The 22882-nt window shown below is 24.9% G+C and overlaps 1 protein-coding gene across 1 annotated transcript; it reads right to left on the bottom strand.

The window, feature by feature from the left end:
- Positions 1-16771: 16771 nt before the first annotated feature.
- On the bottom strand, positions 16772-22797 carry LOC145836981 (transmembrane protein 150A-like). The gene is made up of 10 exons (XM_082944749.1): positions 22726-22797; positions 22051-22185; positions 21815-21889; positions 21313-21369; positions 20914-20981; positions 20248-20375; positions 18791-18977; positions 18303-18352; positions 17715-17876; positions 16772-17546 (listed from the first exon to the last, which is right to left on the bottom strand). Exons 1-10 carry the CDS (start codon positions 22731-22733, stop codon positions 17304-17306), a joined length of 1113 nt encoding a protein of 370 aa, XP_082800875.1. The 5' UTR covers positions 22734-22797; the 3' UTR covers positions 16772-17303.
- Between the last annotated feature and the right edge of the window lie 85 nt (positions 22798-22882).

Here is a 22882-nt window from a genome sequence, read left to right as displayed (position 1 = left end):
GGAAGATGTGTGGAGACGAATAAGTTGACATGGAAGATGTGTGGAGACGAATAAGTCGACATGGAAGATGTGTGGAGACGAATAAGTTGACATGGAAGATGTGTGGAGACGAATAAGTTGACATGGAAGATGTGTGGAGACGAATAAGTTGATATGGAAGATGTGTGGAGACGAATAAGTTGACATGGAAGATGTGTGGAGACGACTAAGTTGATATGGAAGATGTGTGGAGACGAATAAGTTGACATGGAAGATGTGTGGAGACGAATAAGTTGACATGGAAGATGTGTGGAGACGAATAAGTTGACATGGAAGATGTGTGGAGACGAATAAGTTGACATGGAAGATGTGTGGAGACGAATAAGTTGACATGGAAGATGTGTGGAGACGAATAAGTTGACATGGAAGATGTGTGGAGACGAATAAGTTGACATGGAAGATGTGTGGAGACGAATAAGTTGACATGGAAGATGTGTGGAGACGAATAAGTTGACATGGAAGATGTGTGGAGACGAATAACTTGATATGGAAGATGTGTGGAGACGAATAAGTTGATATGGAAGATGATGTGTGGACGAATAAGTTGATATGGAAGATTCGGTGGAGACGAAGAAGTTGACGAGGAATTCACAAAAAAAAATAACTTACATTGACTTTATTGCATCAAAAAAATGAAGAAAAACAACATTTAGGTTTTGTTATAAGTTTTTTTATGTAATTTTTTTAATTACTTAACTTTAAATAACATTCAATTTTCAAAATAACATAAACATCAGTTTTTTTAAGATTTAATTAGCTTAAAATAAGATTTTTAATTCTACATACACTTTTACTTACATAACTCCTGCTCTGCAAACAGGCAAATAAAAAAAATTATTGTAATATGTATGTTAAACAATGATTGTCTATGTTTATAGTTTTTGTAACACCAAACCTTATTCTTACAAATTATGAATTACTGAATCAATTAATTAGTTTACTTTAGAAAATGTTTTGTTATGGTTTGTAATTTTTTGCCGTGTTTTTAATCCATTACTCACTAACTTTTTATTAACATTTCAATCAAATTTTATATTTTAAGCACCAACAACAATTTACAGTTTTTTAATTTCAAAACTATTATTTTGTTTAAACTATGAATTACTGACTTATTTAATTATTTTTAATTAAGAAAAGTATATACACATGTAATTAAAAATACCAAATTCTTGTTAAATAATTAACTTATGTACAATTTTTTTTTTCTATTTACTTGTTTTTTTATCTTTTATTTATTTTTTTTTTATTCTACCAATGGTTTCGGAAGGAGTTTGTGGGTGCAGGTGCTAAATGATAGACGTAAATGATTATTGATACATTAAAAGGTAATGTTGATATAACAATCTTAAGTATAAAAATGTTGATAGAAACTGATACTAGATAGAAATAGAATTTAAAAAAAAAAAAATCTTAAAATGAAGACAAAATAGAGAGGTAAGGTAAGAGACTAGATTTAGAAAAATATAAAATAAAAAGCAAGAAAAAAAGAAAAAAAAATTAAGCAACAGAAAATGTAACGAACCAATCATTACATTTTATGTTTCGTTTTATTTCAGAAGAGTTAAAATTAAAGAATTTCAATGTTTTCAGTGACGTCACAACTAGTATTAAGAATAGAAATTGAGAGAAAGAAGCATGAAGTAAATTTGAGAGAAAGAGTTTAAAACTTAGCTTGCAGACGCGAGTCGGCGGATTAGTGACGGGAGAGACGCGAGTCGGCGTATTACTACCGGGGAGAGAACGCACAAAACTACGTGTAGACGATAGGATTGCGAATCGTATGATGAACAATCGAGAAGGGTTTTATTGATAGAATGTGGATAGAATACTTGATCGTACAGTCTACTTTCTGTACATTTCAACAAAATGTTTAGTAGTTAGTATATGTGCCTACTGGGCTCTTATCAGAAGTCATTGGTTTTAATTTCTCTTCTTTCACTTATTTCACAATGTGTTTATTAATTTTGTATATAAAATCACGTGCACTAATAACTAGTTTTTATATTATTATTTTTATGGTAAGTACTAGTATATCAAATAAAGCCTGCGTTCCATCTGAACGTCTGTAATACTTTAAATAACCGTTTCTTGTTATCTTATTTAAGAGCAGCTAAACCAACCTTACAACATCGTTATTGAGGACGGTTACAGATTGACCGTCTTGACTTCACATCATTTATAAATTACTACTTAGTCCTAGAGCAAAAAAAAGTCACTAACAATTAAACAGACATGTTTTTTTGTATAACAAGTCAGAGGTTAATCGAATCTCGCCCAGGTAATCTTCTTTAAAACCTTCACTTAAATCTATATAATATACAAAATGTTTTAATTACGACTTAAATTAGTACTTTAGTAGACAAAAATTTCTTAAAAATTTACTTTATTATGAACAGTTGAAATAACGTAAGTATAAACGAAATAAGTACTAAAAAACATTTTGAATTAGAGTAATAAATTAATTATAAATAAATTAAGTATAACTAGGAGCAGAAGTTTATAAAAAGTACATCAAGTTTTTTGTTTCCTTTTATCAATTATTATTTAGACGATTATTATACGCAACGTATTTTCTTTTTATTCATTACAGTAAAGCCAGCTTGAAGTCTATTGACTTTATTCTCGGTGTTTTTTTGCACCTCTAAGTTTCTAAAAACGACTTTTGCACCTTTAATTTTATAGAAATCTATATTAGAGTTTCACAATACAAACAAATTTTATTATTTTATTATAAATTTTAAAAATATATAAATTAATCAAGTCACGTATACTCATATTTCATATTTAATTATCGCTGAATAATCTTAAGTTTTTGTGTTTTTGGAAACCTGTGAAACAATAACTTTAAAAAGACATCAAAAAAAAATTTAAAGAAGCTTTTATTACTAATCATGAGAAACTGTTTTTGCAATTTTAAATTTAAAAAATTTTTAAATTTTTGTGATAAATGTAAATTTGTTTTTCTCTATATACATCATATTTTAAAAGAAAAAAATAGCAAAATAATAAGTTTTCGACACTTAACTTTTATAGTTAAGTTTATTATATAATATATCTTATTTAATCTTTATATATAATTCACCATTGGCTAAAAAAAGAAAATTAAATTTAAGTTCTAGTAAATAACGGGTTGTAACTATTGAAAAATGTCTACCTCTACTTTTGACTTTTTAAACAGTATACACTTTCGTTTTAAGAACTTAGAATTTAATAATGATAATTTTAAATGAAACTACCATACTAATTACGATTAGTAAATTTTACTAACTGTATTATTTTGAGTTTCATATATACTGATATTAATATTGTTAAAAAGTTGAATGTTATATAAATTCGCCTTAAATTTGAATGCAACTTGCCAATCTGGTCTCCATACTTCAAAAATGTATAATAAGCATATAGAATATCTTCAAAGAAAAAGTACGGAGTAGTCTTTGACGGCTGTAAAACTCATTATATTTCTTACATTGACGACTATCACAACTTAATACTTAATCTTTAAAATACAGAAGACTTATAATTTTCGTAATGCTTTTTAAAACTAGTTAACTACAGTTAATTAATAATTCATTTTAACTTTATTTAAATAATTACTTACCATGAAAATAAGCCATTGATTTATAAACCTAACGAAAATAAACCATTATAACCATTGATATGTTATGTAGAACTTGGGTAACTCTATTTTTGATTTTGTTAGCAGCGCCTTTCCTCTGTAAATAATATAGGGTTTTTCAATATTTTCGATAGATGTTTTTTAATCTGTATTCCTAATGTGCTTTGGGCTTTAAATTTTGTGGTTAGTAAATACACTTAAGTTTTTTTACAATTGTTTGTACCTTAATTCCATTAAAGTTTATTTTAATTGTATCGATTATGCTTTGGCAAAGCGACAAAAGTACTTGATAAAAAAACAATGAATTACAAAACGGTTGCACAAATGTACAAAACCTAACTCTAAATGTGTATATCCGGTTGATTTTTGAACAAGAATAAATTCTATTCATAAACTTTTGTAGTTTTTTTGAATTCTGACATTATAGTATGTTCTGAAATTTTTTTATAAAAGTAACCATGAACCGTTTTTTATTGAAGAAGTGCGTGATTCAGCCTATTTTGCTGATTGCTGCACTAAGATCATTAAAATAATTTACTAAATCGTCTCAATCGGTGTTTCTGAAATTTTAAAAGAATGTTTTTTTTTTGTTGAACAGAAGTTAAAAATTAATTCTAAATTAATAAGATTGTGCAACTGTGTTTGGTTTTATTGGAACTCACTGATCTATGAAAGAATTGATAAAATTGCTTATTATGGAGTCAAAACCAAATTTGTTAAAAACCTTCTTCTTTAAATCATAAATAAGTCAATTAGTATTATACTAAAGTGTTATATTCTTTTGCTGTTAATCTATAAATATTAGATAGAAATATAGTTTTTGATTTTAAGGTATATAAATTTGCGACTCTTTGTTAAGTTTCATTCAGTTTAAGTGGCCCAGATTTTGATGCCTGGGTCTAGCGTAGGATAACAAACTTCCAATAGCAATGAATATCAAAAATTTAATTTTAACAAAAGCTATCTGAACATAAAATTTTATTTTAAACAAAACTAACTAAATTTCATAAAAAAAACAGCTTTGTTTGTTTTTAAAACAATAAATAACAAATATATTATTACAGATCGGGTTAATAATTGTCGGGTTAGATCGGGTTAGAAATGATCGGATTAGAAGTGATCGGGTTAGATATGATCGGGTTAGAAATGATCGGGTTAGAAGTGATCGGGTTAAAAATAATCGAGTTAGAAGTGATCGGGTTAGAAATGATCGGGTTAAAAATGAACGGGTTTAAAGTGATCGGGTTAGAAGCGATCGGGTTAGAAATTATAGCGAGTTAAAGATGATAGTAAACCAAAAAAAAAAAGACAAACCAGCGAAAATAATTAAATTTTAAAGGTTTTTTTATTGAAAGTCAATAATAGTAAAATTGATTAGTAAATACCTTAATAAGTAAACTTTTTGTTAATAAAAGCAGCTTTTGATAAAAAATTAAATTATTTATTTTGGTTTTTACGACAAAACATTTCCTAAACTTTCATGAAAATAGTAAGATAATAACTTTATTTATTTATCCAGATTTAAAACTTAATTTTAGTCGTATTTAAAAAAAAACAAGAATAGTTTACATTATCATCATGTGTTTCACACTAAGAGGGCATTAATTAACTTATGATTCAAGCTTGCTGTTTGAACTGCTTGTTTAAATGTGCTTGCTCTAAAACAACTAATGGTTTTGCTTTTATATTTTAAGAATATCCAATAATTTGTTTAACTTTACTTTTTATGATAGTTTTACAATAGCCACAAATGAGGTTAGCTACTGAAAATATTACATAACTCTATATACTGTTAAAGAAGTCTAAAACTGCTAGTTTATGTAGTAAGCTAAGGCTTTTTATTTTAAAGTAACAATGTTAGAAAAAAGTTATGCTTAGTATGTTATTTTTATAAACTATTATTTCTGTTGTTGAAAATTAAACAAGTGTTTTGTTAATGCATAAACTAACTGTTTATGCTTATTTTTTGTTTGCTTCTTAAAAACGAAATATGTAATTTTTATCAAGTAATTATACAAAAAAAAACAAGACTTAATTTTTATAAAAATTAATTTGATTTTAACTGTTTTTTCAATAATGATCTGTTTTTAAATCCTTAATTGTTTAATAAAAGTTAATAATACAGCATTCAAAACTTTAAACTTATTGCAACTAAATTTGCAAATAGGTTAAAACTAAAAAAATACCCTACGATTTACAGATGGAACTAGTATAATGAATTTTGTATCAACGCGTAATTACAGCTAGAACTTGAAACTATTTATTTATCTAAAAAAATGAATCAGTTTAATATGCCTGATTTGCTAATAACATTAAATTTGTACATAAAAACTAATTTAAATTTTAAATAAAAATTCAAAATAAGTCTCACAAAAATTGCACATTTAAGAATTAAGTAAAACTTCATTGGAAAGAACAATCAGAGTTGGTAAAATGCTAATAGTTACTATGGTAATTCAGCAATGAAGCGTATAAACTTTAGTATGTTTTAAGTTAGTAATTTCACGCTCGAGTAAACAAAGCAGAGCTTTTTAACATGTCTGAATGAGACAACTTTAAAATCAGAGTTTATTATTTAAAACTGTGTATCATGCGCTTAGATAATGATCACATTTAACAAACTATTTTCTCTCATTGATATTTATATATGAACTTTTTCAGTACAATTTTTTTCTGTGAGATAATAACTTATCTAAAAATTTATTTTTGTTGTAAATTTATTGTATTCATAATCAAAAACAAATAAAGTGTGGAAAATTTATTTAATTTTATTAGCTCTAATAAGTATTAACATTTTTGTTAAAGTTATCTCATCAATTAGATTAAAATTTAGTTAAATAACTATATCAAAGAATATGCTACTAAGAATATTATACTTAACCCTGTGATGTGACCAGAATGCTAATCAGTTGCTATGCCAACTGACAACGATTGTGTACCAGCTGTGGCTTAACACTACTCACAATAGAATTGTCCATCAGGTCATTAAGAAACTACAAGATCACTGGTTTCTGCATTTTCAGAATCGTTCTGCAGCATGGATGCTCAGCTCTGTTAAGCTTTTCTCCTCTGTACCTTCAAAGTTGTACATCTTCCATCCATGAACATTGATTAAAGTGTGGTTGAAGACTTCAACTTGAAGTTAAAAGTATAGATTAATTATTTTTTACTTAAAGTTTGAAACTTGGTCTTAATAGTTTAAATATATTAGCGGGCACACTAAATTTTTATGATTTTTTATAAGTTTGCTTCAACTGTTTTGAAAAATTTAAATTACTTTAATTTTTTTTCGTGGTAAGAACAGCTCTGTAAACAATATAAATTTGCACATAATGTGCAATAGATGATGTTTTCTAGTTTATATATTTTAAAACTGGAGTTGTCATGTGCAAACTTTTTACGAAAACTGTGCAATAAATCTCTACATTGAAAGAAGTTATAAGTTACAAAAACGTTTTTATAAAACTTATAAAATATTTATTTACTAATTTTAAAGAATTGTTTTGTTAGCATAAACTTCAAGCTAAATAAAATCTAATTGTTTTACTCTAAAGGTTTGCTTACGATTAACGAAAATACATACTTAACAAAGCTAAGAGAAAGACTTTGAAAGAAAAATAAGCAACTATATAACTAACTTGTAAACTTTATTTTAAAATTTAGAGTTAAGTTTGTATCATAGATCTAAAAATAAACGTTCTAATAACTTTTGATTATTAAATTATGTAGAAAACTATGTATATATATATATATATATATATATATATAACAAATATTATTAGAGCTTAAACTGTACTTAAAGTAATTATTTTACGATATATCAATTTGATTTATAGAAAATTATGTTATCATAAAACTATGTGTACTTAGTTAATTTACTCAGTAACTAAAATAAATAGTCGTAAATTATTTTATTTTTTAGTTTAGTGTTTTTAAATAAATTTAATCATCATCTGTAACCAATAGTGAATTCTTATGTTTATAAAATTCAGCCGCTAATTAGCACTCTTGAGCTAACTAAGGGAGGTTTAAAAGTTTTTCTTCATGTTCATGCAGTTTTTTTACTGATAGGCATTAGTTTGTTTATTTTTTGATGTTTTTTTTATTTTTTACACCCTATTATTTATTCTTAACCAATACCTAAACGTGTGTTCTAACCCTAAACCATTCTACCTATTATAGTTTTAATTAAAATCAAATGTTTTGCCACTAATAGTGCTACAAATTCAGCTAACACTTTAAAGTGTTAGTTGAGCTAAGTTTTTTCTTACAATTTTAGTAAATTATTAAAAACTTTAAATCTGTATAAAGCTGTTTAAATTTTTACATTAATAATTAAATTCAAACAGTTTGAATTTAAATATAGTTAGTATTGTTAAAAGTAAATATGGTAGGAAAAACAATAAACATCTCAGTACATTAAAGGCTTACAACAGTATCTAAGTTCTTTTTTCATAAAATTTAAATATACTTGAATAGCTAAACTAAAACTATTAGCGTTTTTTTTTTTGATGAAGATACTTATTTTAAGTTTTACTCCAACAGTTAAATAAAACTACATTAGACTTTATTTGAAAAAGTTATATTTAAATGAAATTGGTTTACACTATAGATACATTTAACAAACTACGTTTTCAATGAGTTATACGTTTTAATGCATTATAAATAACTTTAAAAAATCAATAAACTTAAAAGTTTTATTTGATTGTATTGGATAGTAACTTGTTTCTGATGAATTTTATTTTGAATATAAATATATTTAAATTTTCTACGGTAATATTTTTGAAAGTTGAATGTTACTACTAGGCTACTAAAAATGTAGTAACAAACATTTTACGTATATTTCAAATTATCTATTGTTAATCTTATAGCTTATTGTCTTAATTACTAAATAAGATTTGTAATTTTTTACACAAAACAATATTACTCTCTAAAATATTGTGATATGATACTAATAATCTTTTTATGCTACTTCATCGTGGAAGCTTTACAGTTTTAAACTTTAAAAATTTATAAATTAGTAAAGCATGGTTTTCCAGACTTTCGAAAGGCCCACTTTAAAGAAATTAAAAAGCTATGGCCCACTTCAACAAGATATCTCAAAATACCACCATTATAAACGCATAAGACCTTCTTTTTTGCTCTTAATCATCAACAATAGTGTAAGTTTCAAATTATCACTTTGTAGCTCCCTCTTTTACAGCTTATGGCCCCCTAAATTTCCCAAACGTTTTCTATAATACCTAGTATAAGTTTCAAAACCACCATTAAAAACGCATAAGACCTTTTATCTATGCTCTTCATCATCAACCTTAGTGTACGTTTTAAAATATCTATTTGTAGTTCCCCCTTTTACAGCTTATGGGCCCCTAAACTTCCCAAAAGTTTTCTATAATACCTAGTACAAGTTCCAAAACTACCGTTAAAAATGCCTAAAATCTTTTTTGCTCTTCCTCCTCAACTCCAGTGTAAGTGTAGTATCTAGTGTAAAAATCAATTTTGAACTCATGAAATTTGTGCCCCTTTGATGCTTATGGCCCTCTAAACTTTTAGAATGGCCCCAAAAGGGTCCACTTGACCCACTTTGGGAAACCCTGATTTTTAGAAAGTTTTATGGTGGCATTTTTTGTAAGTTTTCTTGATTTTTCTTTTTTTTAACAAACAACAAAAGCCACCATGAAACTTTTTTTACATTGTTTTAAATTGTTCACAATGTGTTTGTGTGATAATTAGCCTCACGTAAAAAATTTTTAGCAAAAAATTTTAAGGTCGCATTTTCAGATTTCATACATTTTGCATTAGGGTAGTGTTTAAAAAATCACTTGGTGTGGTGGTAGTTTCTTCAAATAATTTAAATTTTTGCACAGAGTGTTTTTATGATACTTCCGAAATTCCAACAGAAAAAAAATTCCAGCCAGAAACTCAAAAGTAGCTGTAAAAATAAGCATTCTACTTTACAGTGTTTTAATTATGTCAAAGTGATTTTATTTTTAATAAAAATTTAAAAAATTATGTTTGAAAAATTATTATGTAATAATCTAGTTTGGATAGTTCTAAACCAAATAAAACATAAATAGCTGTTAAAAAAAGTTGTAACTAAAACGTTTTTACAATTTGTCAAACATCAAATGCCAAGCTTTCTAATTTAAAATAGCTTTTGAAGGTAGATTTTAAAGATTTTTTTTAATTTTCATTAATTATAAGTAAAGGTAATGCTAAAAGTTAGCTTTAAAATTTAAATCTGACCAATGGTTAAATTAATAAAAAACCTATTTTAAGTAAAAAATTTGAAATATAAACGTAAAAACTAATTACTAAAAAAGTTTTTTGTTTAGTTTTTACATGTTTGATATTGCTAAGAGCTGTTTGCTAATTTAGAAAAGTCTAAAAGTTTTCATTAAAGAGTTTGTGGCCTTCTCTAATACAGATTGTTTATCAGAATATTAAATAACAGGAAAGCCTTATCTGATCGAGTTATCTGCATGTTGATGTGTATCTAACATGAAAGAGCAATATTGACATTTTTAACAACAACACAAACGTTGGTTATATAACTTATAACAGTTTTTAAGACTTTCACTCAAAAATAGGCAGAATAAATAAAAATAAAAATATATACATAGAAAAAAAGAATTTTAAGACTAAGTATAGCTATTAAAACTTTTAAAAATTTACTGAAACCTGTAGTAGAATTGGCTTATTAATTAGATATTATGTAATTAAATATTGAACAGCATATTTTTCAAAACATTTTTTGTGTGTAGCTAAAAAACAAAGTTTTAATACAAATGTTAAAATAAAAATAAAAGAAAATAGTCTGTTTTCAGCAGTTAAGTTAGTACTGTTGAAGTAAAACTAAATAGTTTTGTATAAAAAAAACTTGAGATTAAAACAAAAAGTAGTTAAAAGTAAAAAAAATATATTTTATATTTGTTTTTGGTGTACTTTAAAAATTTTACTTAAGCTAAACTTTTGTTTATCGTACTTTAAACAAATAACATTTTATCATTGATATAAAAATTAATTTATTAGTTTTTAATTTCAATACTTTTGTGCTACGAACTACCTGTTAATATTTGAAACGTTTGTTAATAATTGAACGATAAAAAAGGTTCAAAAAGTTTGGTGTAACGACCTGTTGTACGAAGGAATCTTTCGGTTATCGAGTCGTACAAGACATGTATAGAATATCCCCTTCCAAACAACATTAATATTTCAAAAGAGAAACGAAAGTATATGAGCAGAACTTATCAACACCAAAACTTCTAAGCAAATTAGTTTACCATATTGTATTTTTGTTTAATTCAAAAGCTATTTCTATCCTGTTTAGTTTATTTTGTTGAATAATTATAAAGTTGTTCAATGTCTTTTTGTTTTAATTCATTAGTTAGTTAAACTTTTTAGTTATATTTTTGGTATCTTTTCAATTATTTTAAAATTTTAATGATATACACACTAATCAATGTAAAATTTTGTTTACTTTGGGGTTTGATTTTTCAGTACTATTTTTTAAAACCAAAAAAATAAAGCCTAAACTTCAAATCGCCTAATAGTTATTAATGTTTGACGAGTTTTCAAAAAATTGTTTGTTTTTTATTGAAATTTTAAAACAATAAAACTTTCGGCTTTTAATATATACTGAGAACTTTTTACCATTTTAATATGACCGAATATAAAACTAATTAAGTTAAAATGATAATAAATTTTTCGTTTAACTTTAAAGCTTTTTTATATTTTGCATTAAAAACAGTTCAATAATGAAAACAAAAAGGTAATAATTCATTTTTCTAAATAAAATTATTTTTGAATTTCTTTTGTAGTTTAACGAGTATTAAAGTTTGTATAATGATTAATTTTATGTTTTTGGATAGTTACTAACCCGTTTTTTTTAGTTAAAAATAACTTCTGCTATTAAAGTTAAACTTTAAACTTGCAGTCACTGGTGTGAACATCATAGTCATTATACTTAAACTAACTTTTGGCATTGAATTTGTGCTTAAAAACACCTTAAGCAGTATTAATAGCAGTTAATGGGTTGCTTTCGTTTGGTAATGTGATTAATTAGCATAAACGGGACGTTTTAGTGTTAGACGAATGAATTTAGAGCATTCTGCGCAAGTTATGTCTAAAGTAGCGTTTATAATTTGTTTGAAAAGCTGTTTGTACCACATTTTAGATAACAATTGTGTATAAAAAATTTATTACTTACAGTCTAGTATGCGCTTTTTTATGTTGTAATATCAAACCATAAAAGAAAGGTCTAAAAAGCTTTCTTTAGATTTTTTGATTTTTTGTACTAAAATTATACGCAGTTATTAAATACAATTTATAAGTATTAAAAGTGAGCTGTAAAAATAGAGAAATTCATTAAAAGTTATTTAAAATATTTTAGTAGCACTTTAGTATTTATTTTGCTTAATAGAAACAACAAGCATTTATTCAGTTATACAAATTAAAAATCATAAACTGTGTTATAAGTTTATACAGTGTATTAAACTGTCAAGTTATTAAAGTATTCATTTAATATTGCCATTTATTTACATCAGGTTTCAAGAAAGTTAACTAACCTAAGGTACTTTTGCCTATATAAACCTTAGACCAGTGCTTCTGAACCTTTTTCTAGTTGCGGAACCCTTTTCCAAAGTTCAACTTTTCCGCGGAACCCCTAATTTTAATTTTACATAAAATGTAAATAGTTTTACATAAATTTTTAAATTTAGAAAGGCTTTGCGGAACCCCTGAGAGGCGTCGCGGAACCCTAGGGTTCCGCGGAACCCCATTTCAGAAGCACTGCCTTAGACCGTAAAACAAAATGTTTGTTTTTGTAGTCAATCAAATTGTACCACTGGGTTTTGTTTTATTGTTTGTTGTGGTTAAAAATTTTAGATCTAACTTAACAAGTTGTAGTTATATCGATTTAATAGTTTTTAATTTTTCTACCATTGCATTCTTATATAACTTGTTTACTTTATTACACGATTGATTTTCCTGAAAACTTTTATAAGCTTATTTAGTTTAAGCACTTTAAAACATAAAGCATATTTTATCATGGCACTTTTGTATTTAATAATCGTTGAATAAAACTTAAATATAAATAAAATTAAAGTGAAACATCTTAAAGAATTTCGACAAATGTTTGTCGAAGATGTTTACTAAAAATAACCAATTGTAAAATTAAAGGTCACGAGTGGTCACACTTATTTTCTTGTTTGAAATTCGTTTTGTTTTTGAAATAAACAAAAAGATTTTAGAAAAATCAATAGAGCAAGGTTTAATGTTGATATCAGTCTGTTTGCATTTAACTTAATAATTAAATTTACACGCTCCTTCCAAGATAATATCGATTTTTTTGAAAGGTAAACCTTTTTGCTTTCAGCGATTGTTTTTTTCTTCTATCTAACTAGTAAGTTTTATTTCATCTAATAAAATGCCTAATACTTTTACTTGTACTTTTTAATAGTTTTGTTTTAATAAACTCATTTTAGCTTGTTAATATGAGTTTGCAATATTTTGATACAGCTAAACTAAATAAAAATAATATAAAAAGGAATGGTATAATTTGCCTAATTATTATTAAGTATTCGATGCACTTTTATCAAAGCATTTTTTTTAAATGTTTTTGTTTTAAGCTGTAATCTACAACTAATACTTCCAGAAATAAAAAGTATTTAAATTTCTAAGCATGTTTACTAGTTAAAATTGCTGCTTTAACAAATAAATACTAGTATAAAAAATTATATCAAAAATTTTGTGTTTAGAGCTGAATATAGTTGAGAGACAGCTGGTTATTATCATAGCATTAAAGTTGTGCTAGTGGAAAATATTTTTTCCCAAAATTGTTTTGATAGTTTAATTGTGAAACTTTTTGACAATCACTTGTGGTGTATACTTTATATACAAATACTGCTTATTTTCTCTCTCTTTAAATTTCATTAAAGTTTGAAGCAATAATCGTAAAAATATTAATATGTAGTACATATGTAGGTTATACTTCAATTTAAAAATTTTTTTAGTTGTAATAAACTTGGTGCGAGGCAAAAGTTAGCTTATCATCTTTATGAAAAATCTTTTGACAATATGTAAATTGTTTGCAAAAAAAAATATTTATGAAATTATGAAATATAATTAAACATAGACCTTAATTTTTAACTACTTTTTCGAAAGTTTAAAGTTTTTAAATAACTATTTTCCCTAGCTCTCAGTTAGCTTGGTAAAATTTTATAACTTAGTTTGATTTTTGGAATAAGAATTTAAAGTAAAGTATATTAGACTTAAATAAAAATGAAGTAGAAGTTATTTGGAAATAAAGTAAGTAAATGAATCTAAGTAATCTAAATAAATAATACAAATAAATCAAACCTAAAAAATATGGTGTATAGAAAACTAATAACCTTTAAGATAAAAAAGATAGTTTTAGTGTTTAAAACGTTTTATTTAAAAACACTTAATAAGTGAATACAAAAAATAAAGTTTAAAAAATGAAAACATTAGAAAACAGAAAATGTAACATAAATGCAAATTTTTTTCTGAACTATGACGCAATTGTTTATTACAAAAGTAAAAAATAAGCGCTTAAAACTTCTAACATAATATGTTGTGTTTTCATGTTAAACGTATTTTAAGATAAGCTATGTAAACACTTTATATTCAATAAATCATAATCCTGACATTCTGTTTCATATTCTTTCAAAGTTTGCATCTTAACTTATAATATAATAGTTAAAGCTCTTTATGACATAATTTTTATTAGTTAAATTAAAATTTTATGAACGTTTTTGTTTATTAAGAAAATATTGAGTTAACTCTACGTGTTATACTATTAATAGAAACCAAAGGAGGTTTGTGTTGTCAGATTTTTTTATCATTTTTAATTGAATACATTTTATTAGAAAAAACTTACTTTGTTCTTATTGAATATAATTACTTATTAAGTTATTGTTTTATTTACTATTTTTTCAACAAAAACGAAAGCATTATATATAAACTTTTGCTTTATACTGAAAATTTAAGTGCAAGATTTCAAATAGTAGTAGAGTAAAACATAAAAAGATTATTTTTACATCAGTTTTAATATCAAACTAATATTCAAGCTGTAAAACTTTTTAGTAATTACAATGAGCAAATACCCTTAGTTTTAACTGGTAGTTTATGTTCAGAGTTGATACTTTAATGTTGTATAAAAGTGAGTTGAATAACATGACTTAAGGTAACAGCTTTATTATGAATATGACTTCAATATTTATAGCGGGTTTAACCTTTCAAAAATGATGTTAGTTATACATAGTTATAGTATGATATAAAAAACAGGCGTTATGGTTCAAAGAAATGAGTTTGAGCTTTTTATATAGACTAAACAAAAATAGGTCTTTTTTTTCAAACCACAGATGAGTTTTGTTTTTAGTTTTGATTTATTGCTCTGAAATTTTTAGAATTTACTAATTTTATTTTTTTAAATTGTATTAGATACCGACAGTTTATGAAATTTAAGCATAGTTTTGTTTAAAAAGTCTTTAAATATGTATACAAGTTTAGTCATATATGGTTTACTGTATCGTTTTTATGTACACTACAACGATTACAGTAAAAACTTCTCCTTTAGTATTTATAGTTATTTATTATGCTACTGTAAATGAATTGCTTTATAGATTTTAAAATATCAAAGACTTAAAGTCAAGTTTACCAAAACTGTAAAAATAAATGAACTTGTTTGTTAAAGAAGCGTTTAAATTGATATTAGTTAGATAACGACTGAAGCTCAAGTTTATGTTTTTTTCTAAAAATTATCACAAATGCTAACATAATTTTCTATTTTTATGAAATCAATACACTCGGTTTTCTTCAACTAATTGAATTTATATGGATTTTTTATTGTCATTACTAATTTCACAGCAGAGCTGAATCACGGTTCTCTGGGGAATTACCAAACACAAAAAACTTTTCAAGATAACTTCTGCAGCGTCATAGAAAGCTGATGTGACGTAACAAAGTCTGCCTTTCACGCGATTCTTTTCTTTATGAGACGAATTATTTTAATATCATTTGATGTTTTTTTATGTTAACTATTTAACTTTAAGGTGTTTTGCTAGATATAGTCGATTTTTGAAGTTTTGTTTATAAAATAAACTACAACATAAACATTAAAAAGTATCATAATGTTTTTTTTTCTACCTATCATTAAAATTTTACACTAGTTTGGTCTTTTTAAGTTACTACATCTATAAAGTAATTGAGATTATATATAATAAACTCAGAGTTTTATTTTTTAAGGTTGTATACAAATATACATATTTAACACACATAATAAAGATATTTTAAAGGTATGTTAAGCGTAATATTTGAAATCAATATTTTGCAAAAGTTTAAAATAAAAACATTAATAGATTAATAGTTGGTCTAATAGTTCACTTAAAACTAAATTAATATATTAACTAAAAATTAAAAAATAAACAATAATAATATAAAAAAATGTAACAGCAAACTTAGCTTCTTTTCTTGTACACAGATTTTAAATGTAAAGTTTTTGAAGTTTTGTAAACCTAAAACTAACAAAAGCTTTCTTACACTACTATTAAGGCTTTATTCATTAACATTTTATAAAAATGTCATGTAATTAGTATTTACGAAACATAATTGCTTTGAAAATATTTTGAAAAAAAACTAATTATTGAGAACAAAACGTTTTATTAAAAAGTCTAAATTCAGAAATACAGATGGTTTAAATATCATAGTTTTTCTGTCAATCAAAAAAACTTAACTCTTATGTTTATTATTTTAAAATAAGTATAAATAAACAAAATGTTTTATTTAAAAAACAACTTTTTACATAGTTATATACCTTTATTACAATAAGTATAGTAAGTCAAAAGATTTAAAAAGAATCTTTAACAATGCTTAAAAAGCTTTGTACAAAAAGTATAATTTGTTGAATGTATTTTATTCTAGTGTTTTTTAATCAGAAAAACTAGTTTTTGTCTAAAGCTAGTTGTAAAAAGTTATATCTCCAATTGTTGTACAGTGATTTAACTATATAAACAAATAATTTTTGTATTCTAGACTTACTAGTAGTAAAAGATTGTTTTTTTTTTTCATTAGTTTTAGTTTTAATTTAGTGAAGATTTGTATATAAAAAAGTAAAATATCAAAACAAACTAACTTTTAACAATTTTTAAATTATAAAACTTAATTTTTATTTATCAATTGTTTATGAACTAAAATCTCAGTTACTTTTTATTTTTTTTATTTCCAAATTATAGTACAAAAAATTATTAAATAAATGTTGAAAATCTTTAATTTATAGTACAAAAAGCAATTAACATCATAAAAAGTAATGGAAAGCTAAAAATCAACTTCTAGTACTACCATATTTAGTAGATACGACTAAAAGTGTTTTAGTACAACTACCTTGTTGAATTTATAGTCTGTAGAGAACACTAAATAGTATAGTCAACTATTGTATTTTAAGGTAATTCTTATGTGAAAACAGAACCCTAAATTCATAAAAAAGCTTACGTTTAAGAAAAATTAAACGGCAGTGTGTATATGAGAAATAACCGATCAACAAAAAATCAAAAGCTGTTAAACTTCAACCATCTAAAGTTCATCCAAATAATTTACTAAAGCTAACTATTAGCAGTTTTTGATTAATATTTCAAGTCGAGTTCAAAAGAAAGTCCTTCACTTTTTTCATTGCTTCTTCATCGTTCTCTAAGTTGTTTTTCTTTAAAAGCTGCAAAATAACTACGTTTTCGTCGGCTAAAGAACTTCGCCTGCTTTTTTCATCTGTTTCATGTTGAGTTTCCAGCTGAAGTTTTTCACACTTTTCCGTACATTCGATATAATTGAAAACGTTGCCGTCTTTTTGCTTCAGAATGACTTTTACTGACGAAAACACCTTTAAGTGTGTTATGCAATAACTTTTTGTACAAAGACTAACAAAGTTCTATTCACGTTATATTTATGTAAACTATATGTAGAAACAGTGATTAAAAAAATAAATAGATATTTGTAAAAAGGATTTACTTAAACTCAACACTGATAAAAATATCATGACTAAAATTACTTGGAACTCATAGTAGTAAAGAGCCAAGCATATTAGAATCCCGATTGTCAGGATCCACTCAACCAAAGAACCAAAAAGGTCGATATTTCGGGTGTCGTTTGGGTAATACGGGCATTTCCCGTTTTCAAGTGGGTGCAGCAATTCAGTTTCGTCAACTTTTTCCTAAAATAAATGTTGTTTATTTTTTAAACTAACATTAAAAAAGCGTTTTGTTTTTTGTTAGTTTATTTAATAATTAGATTAGCACAGAAAAATTCCAATATGTTAATTTAGTAAAAAAAAATTAAGTAAATGTCTACAAGAGGTAAAATAGTGTCAATCTTAGTTTGAAAAAAATTCAAGCTGTTTTTTTACTTAAAATAAACTTAATTTAAGTGTATTTTTGATAAATTTAAAAAAAAAATTGAAAATAAATTAATTAAGCTAATTTTTCTTGTAAAATTTGAAAAAACAGTAACCAATTTTCTTGTTATAAACCTAGTGCAAAGTCTTTTTATAAAACTCATTAACTTGTGTTGACAGTGTATTATTGAAAATAAAAACTATAAACTACAACTACGTATATTACTTATATTAATAACATTTAACCTTTTTGTAGTATTTGTTGTGTATTGTCTTGAAAACCGAAAAAAAGCAAACTGAAAAAATTTATATGAGATTAAAATAAGTATACTTTAAATCAGACAAAGTAATAAAAACCGATATATTTATTTTATACTTAATAATGAGATAATAATTGTTTAAAGCTTTTATTTTTCATTTTTATCTCGTAAAAAAAGCGTAGGCAAAAAAATACCATAAATATTTATACAAAAGGTTTTAATTAATTTAAAGTTTTGCACTTTTTATTTTGTCTTTAATCAAACAAAAATTATAAAAAATTTTAGTTATATTTTCGACAAGACAAAAATAAAAGTCTAATATCCTTTGATTAAAAAACATTCCTAATTTTATAATATTTTAGTTCAAATACTAGCTTGGTTATTAAGAACTTTGAAATAGTTATTTTCTTAAACTAATCTTAAGTAAGAAAAAACAACTTAAAATGTTAAACAAAAAGTTAAACAACAGCTTACGGGATATAAGTGATATAAACATGACAACGGCCAACAAAATTCTGACAACTTTAATTCGGTTGATGTTTTTCACTTTGGATAAACTTGCAGTTTTGATGCTCAGCTTGGCGGTAAGCATCGTGTACAAAGTTCCTAGAATGAAGGCGAGAGCTGCACCAAAGTAGTGAGGTCCCTTACTGTAAGTTACCTGCAGAGTTTAACACCATTAGTTATAATGCTTGGACTGTTTTCAAAGTTTAAAATTTTTAAACTAAGCCCGTCTCATTTAATAGTAAGAAAACACTAACTTAATTTTACAAGCTTATTAAACTTACCAATTTTCTGATTTATAAAAGGTAAAAGAAAATACACTAAATATTTAAAAGTGTGTGCAAATCGTTCGATATTTAAGTACTTTTAGAATGATGCAGTTACTCTATATATTAAGTATTAAGAAAACTGTAGTTTTTTAAGATGTTTGAGTATTACTGATCAAAAAAGTCAATTTATTAGGCTTTGATTTATTTAAACTTATTACTTTAAAGTGTTTAAATTATATCACTTTATACATAGCTTCAATTTTTAATGGTTATTGGTTTTTGTAATAAGCTACTTATGTTTGTACAAATCGAAAAGCATACTAAGTTATTTTAATCATTTACAAATTGATATATAAATAAATGATAAATGATAAAATAAATAAAGCTGATAAATAAAATGTTAACAATTAATGTTCAGTTGAAACAATCTTAGTTTATTAGTAAAATAACATGTTTTCGCTGTATAAACTTTAAAATGTGTATTTTTAGAAATTGTTTAAGTGGAGCTGTACAAATAATGTACAATGAATTTCAATTAAATGATGCCGTAGAACAGTGTCGTACTGTTAACAAAAAATAAAAAAGACATATGACTTAAAAACATTTCAATAAACTTAAGTACAATTTCAATATTTTTTTTCTTATTTTTTTTTATAATTAGCACTGATCTAATGTTATAAAATTATTTCGCATTTGTTAACATCTCTTATATGTAAAAGTCACACATGAACTTAAACAATTCAAACTAAATTATGGTTTTTTTTTCAAAGATTAAAAAAGACTTTTTGAAATATTAAGTATATTCGAAAAATAAATCGTTAAAAATCAATCGGTTATTATAATTTTCAGTATCGTACATAACTACATAAATCATTTACTATAAATACTGAATTTTTGTATTTGATTTTTATTTCTAAATTCTAAATATTTTTTTTTTCTTTTTAATTGTAATAGAACTCTTAAGAACTCACAACATTAAAAGATTTTTTCTATGCCAGGTCCTTAGACCTCAATTTTTGACAGCTTTCTTTGCCAACAAACAACTTACAAAATGTATTTAAACTTGTGTAGTTTCTAAGTTTCTACTACAATTTGTTGTGAACAATATTCAAACTTGAAAGTCTACAGACATTTAAAAACTACATAAAATAAACTTACTGGGAAATTCCCTACTATGATAACACCAAAGCAGCTGACTGATCCAACCACCAGGGTCGAGTTGTTTAGCATTGATCTTTCTCCCAAGTGACGGTAATACCTCCATGCTAGAAACACAACCATCATTCCTGGTATATATTTATTGTGAAAAGAAAACTATGAACTTGATATGAATTAGAATTTATTTTAGGTACATTTTTCAATGCTTACTTCTTTGATTTACTTTAACATTTACTTAAATCATTTAGCACAGCTTACAATTTTTTTATTTTAAAGCTGGATTGACTTTAACTTTAGATTATGATTATAGAAATTTACAAAGGTTATAACTGTTTAAGTAATTTTTGGCCATCTATAGTAGTTATTATTAGTTTTCTTCAAATCGTATGCTGACTAAATAAACTACAATCAACTAAACACTTAAAACTTTTGTTTGTTAAGTAATGCAGAACACTTTTTTTTTGACATTTCATTTTTTTTTTTAAATTGATTTAGATATGCTTATTTAAAATTGAGAGAAAAAATGCGACGACTGTAAATTCCACTTTAGGAAAGAAAACAAAAAACAAGTTTACCCGCAGACTGAAAAATTTCTTTTTAAATTAATTAAAAATTTCAGCATGAAAGCGCGGTTTTTAAATTGGAAATTAAAATAAATAAACTCACCGAAAAATCCTTCCAAGTTGAACAATAGTCCGAAATACATCAATTCTGGAAGTCTTGCACCTGTGTAGCTGTGGATTAAATATTAAAAATCGTTTTTGTTAATTTACTTTTATAAATTTAAGCATTTAGTTTATTTTAAGAGCAAAACTTTACGTTTAGATATACTGAAAAGTGAACTAACAACATGATTTTTTTTATAAAATATAAAATAATTAAACTGAATGAATGTAATATTTTTACTTAAACAGAAAACAAGAAGCTTATTACTTATTCATTAAATTAGATTTTTTTTCTGTACAATTGAATTTAGAGCATAAAATTTAAGTACCCCAATACTTTTAAAGCTGTTTAATTTTTGTATGAAAAACAGTTTTAATTTTATTTAAAACAAATTTATACCTCACATAAGGAAAATACCATTTTTCGACATGACATTTTGTTTTTGCAACAGTATAGCTGTAAAAAATTATAATCTGACAATAAACTAACAAAATTTATTGAAATAGTTAAACGTTTTTTAACATTTTATACAATGAAAAATATTGCATACGTAATGATTAGTTTGTAAATCTTTTTAAATAAGTTTTATGTAGTTTATATATAGCAAAACACGCTTTGTTATTAGGTTAAATGTTTTGAACAATTTAGTGCTTATGTAAAGGTAAATCAAATAAAAAATTTTCATACTATTTAATTTAAGCAATGAAACTCATAAAATTTTTTATACTTAAATTACAAACGATTGATTTTTCCCATCTCGAAATACTGTATTTAAAGGGGTAAAGTAAAGTAAGTTATTTTAGATGAAAATTTCTAACTAAAATGATAATAAATTCATAAAGTATGACAAAGTAAATGACTAAAAAAAAGAAAAAAATTTGTTAAAAAAACTAAAACTCACGTGATAGCTAGCCCCAACATGGGCACGAAGCCAGTTACGATCGGCAGGAAACTCCATGGTAGTGGACCGCACATACTAAATATAATAAAATAATTAGTATGTAACATTCTATAGAAGATGAAGAATGATAGTTATCAATGATGGCTAAATAATACATTTTTTGTAGTCTTTTTGCTGATAATTTGTTAAAGTTTTTATAGACTTTTTTAAAGTCACATTTTATATAAAAATTAAACCTTTCATAACTTTTTGTCACATTATCAGAATTGCCAGAAGTGTCAGAACCTTGTAAGCTATCTGCTTCTTTGATTGTCTCTTTGACCTTGAACACACTGAAAACCTTTGCCAGCTTAGAATTTTCCAAACAACCTCTGAATTTTGTACAAAGAATTAGTTTTTTTGATTAGAAGCGAAACTTAAACTTTAAAGTATTTTTTTCTATAACTAGATGCCTTAAAGCTCAAAATAACGTAGCTTATTTTTTTTATAACTAAATAAAACTTGATTCTTTTTAAACAAATAGGTAGATCGTAACCTGTGCAAGTTTTTATTAACTATTTGAAATTAAATTATATTTACTATATTATATTTTAAATGTTGTTTAAAAATACTTAATTGAACTTTAGACTTTGACGTTTATTTTTATAGAAAATAGTATAACATATTGAATAACTATTTTATAAATTTTAGGATACTGAAAGTCCAAAACATTAAAACATTAAGTAAATGACAAGTTATTGAAGTATTAATATAGATGTATTATTTCAAAGTTTTATAATCAAATCTTTAGTTTTTGTTTGTTGTTTCTAAATCTGCTAACAAAAAGCTATTAATTTTAAGTATAATTTATTTTATTCTTTTTTAATTGTATTTATTTAAACTACATATATTAAGAATGAAAAAAGTTTTACCTCGGCATTGTAGACTTTTAATATAGTTGTGATTTTGTTTTCTTAATTTGCTTGCTCAAAAGTCAAAAAGCTGTTTAGGTTAGATAAAGTTAAGCCTTTTTTTTGGTATTTAAGCTTATTTTTAACCATAAAAGTTTAACACTACAAACTAGAAATA

Source organism: Thalia democratica, chromosome 5 (assembly GCF_965202585.1).
Source record: "Thalia democratica chromosome 5, ktThaDemo2.hap1.1, whole genome shotgun sequence".
Taxonomy (NCBI): domain Eukaryota; kingdom Metazoa; phylum Chordata; class Thaliacea; order Salpida; family Salpidae; genus Thalia; species Thalia democratica.
The sequence above is the reverse complement of the archived record's forward strand: the minus strand, read 5'-3'. Positions and strand labels throughout refer to the sequence as shown.

Coding starts and splice junctions, on each gene's coding strand:
- LOC145836981 (XM_082944749.1), bottom strand. Junction 20,982..21,312: donor TGGTATTTTCCTTATGTGAG/GTATAAATTTGT, acceptor TTTAATCCACAG/CTACACAGGTGCAAGACTTC. Junction 18,353..18,790: donor GTTTATATCACTTATATCCC/GTAAGCTGTTGT, acceptor AAATTTTTTCAG/TTTGCTTTTTTTCGGTTTTC.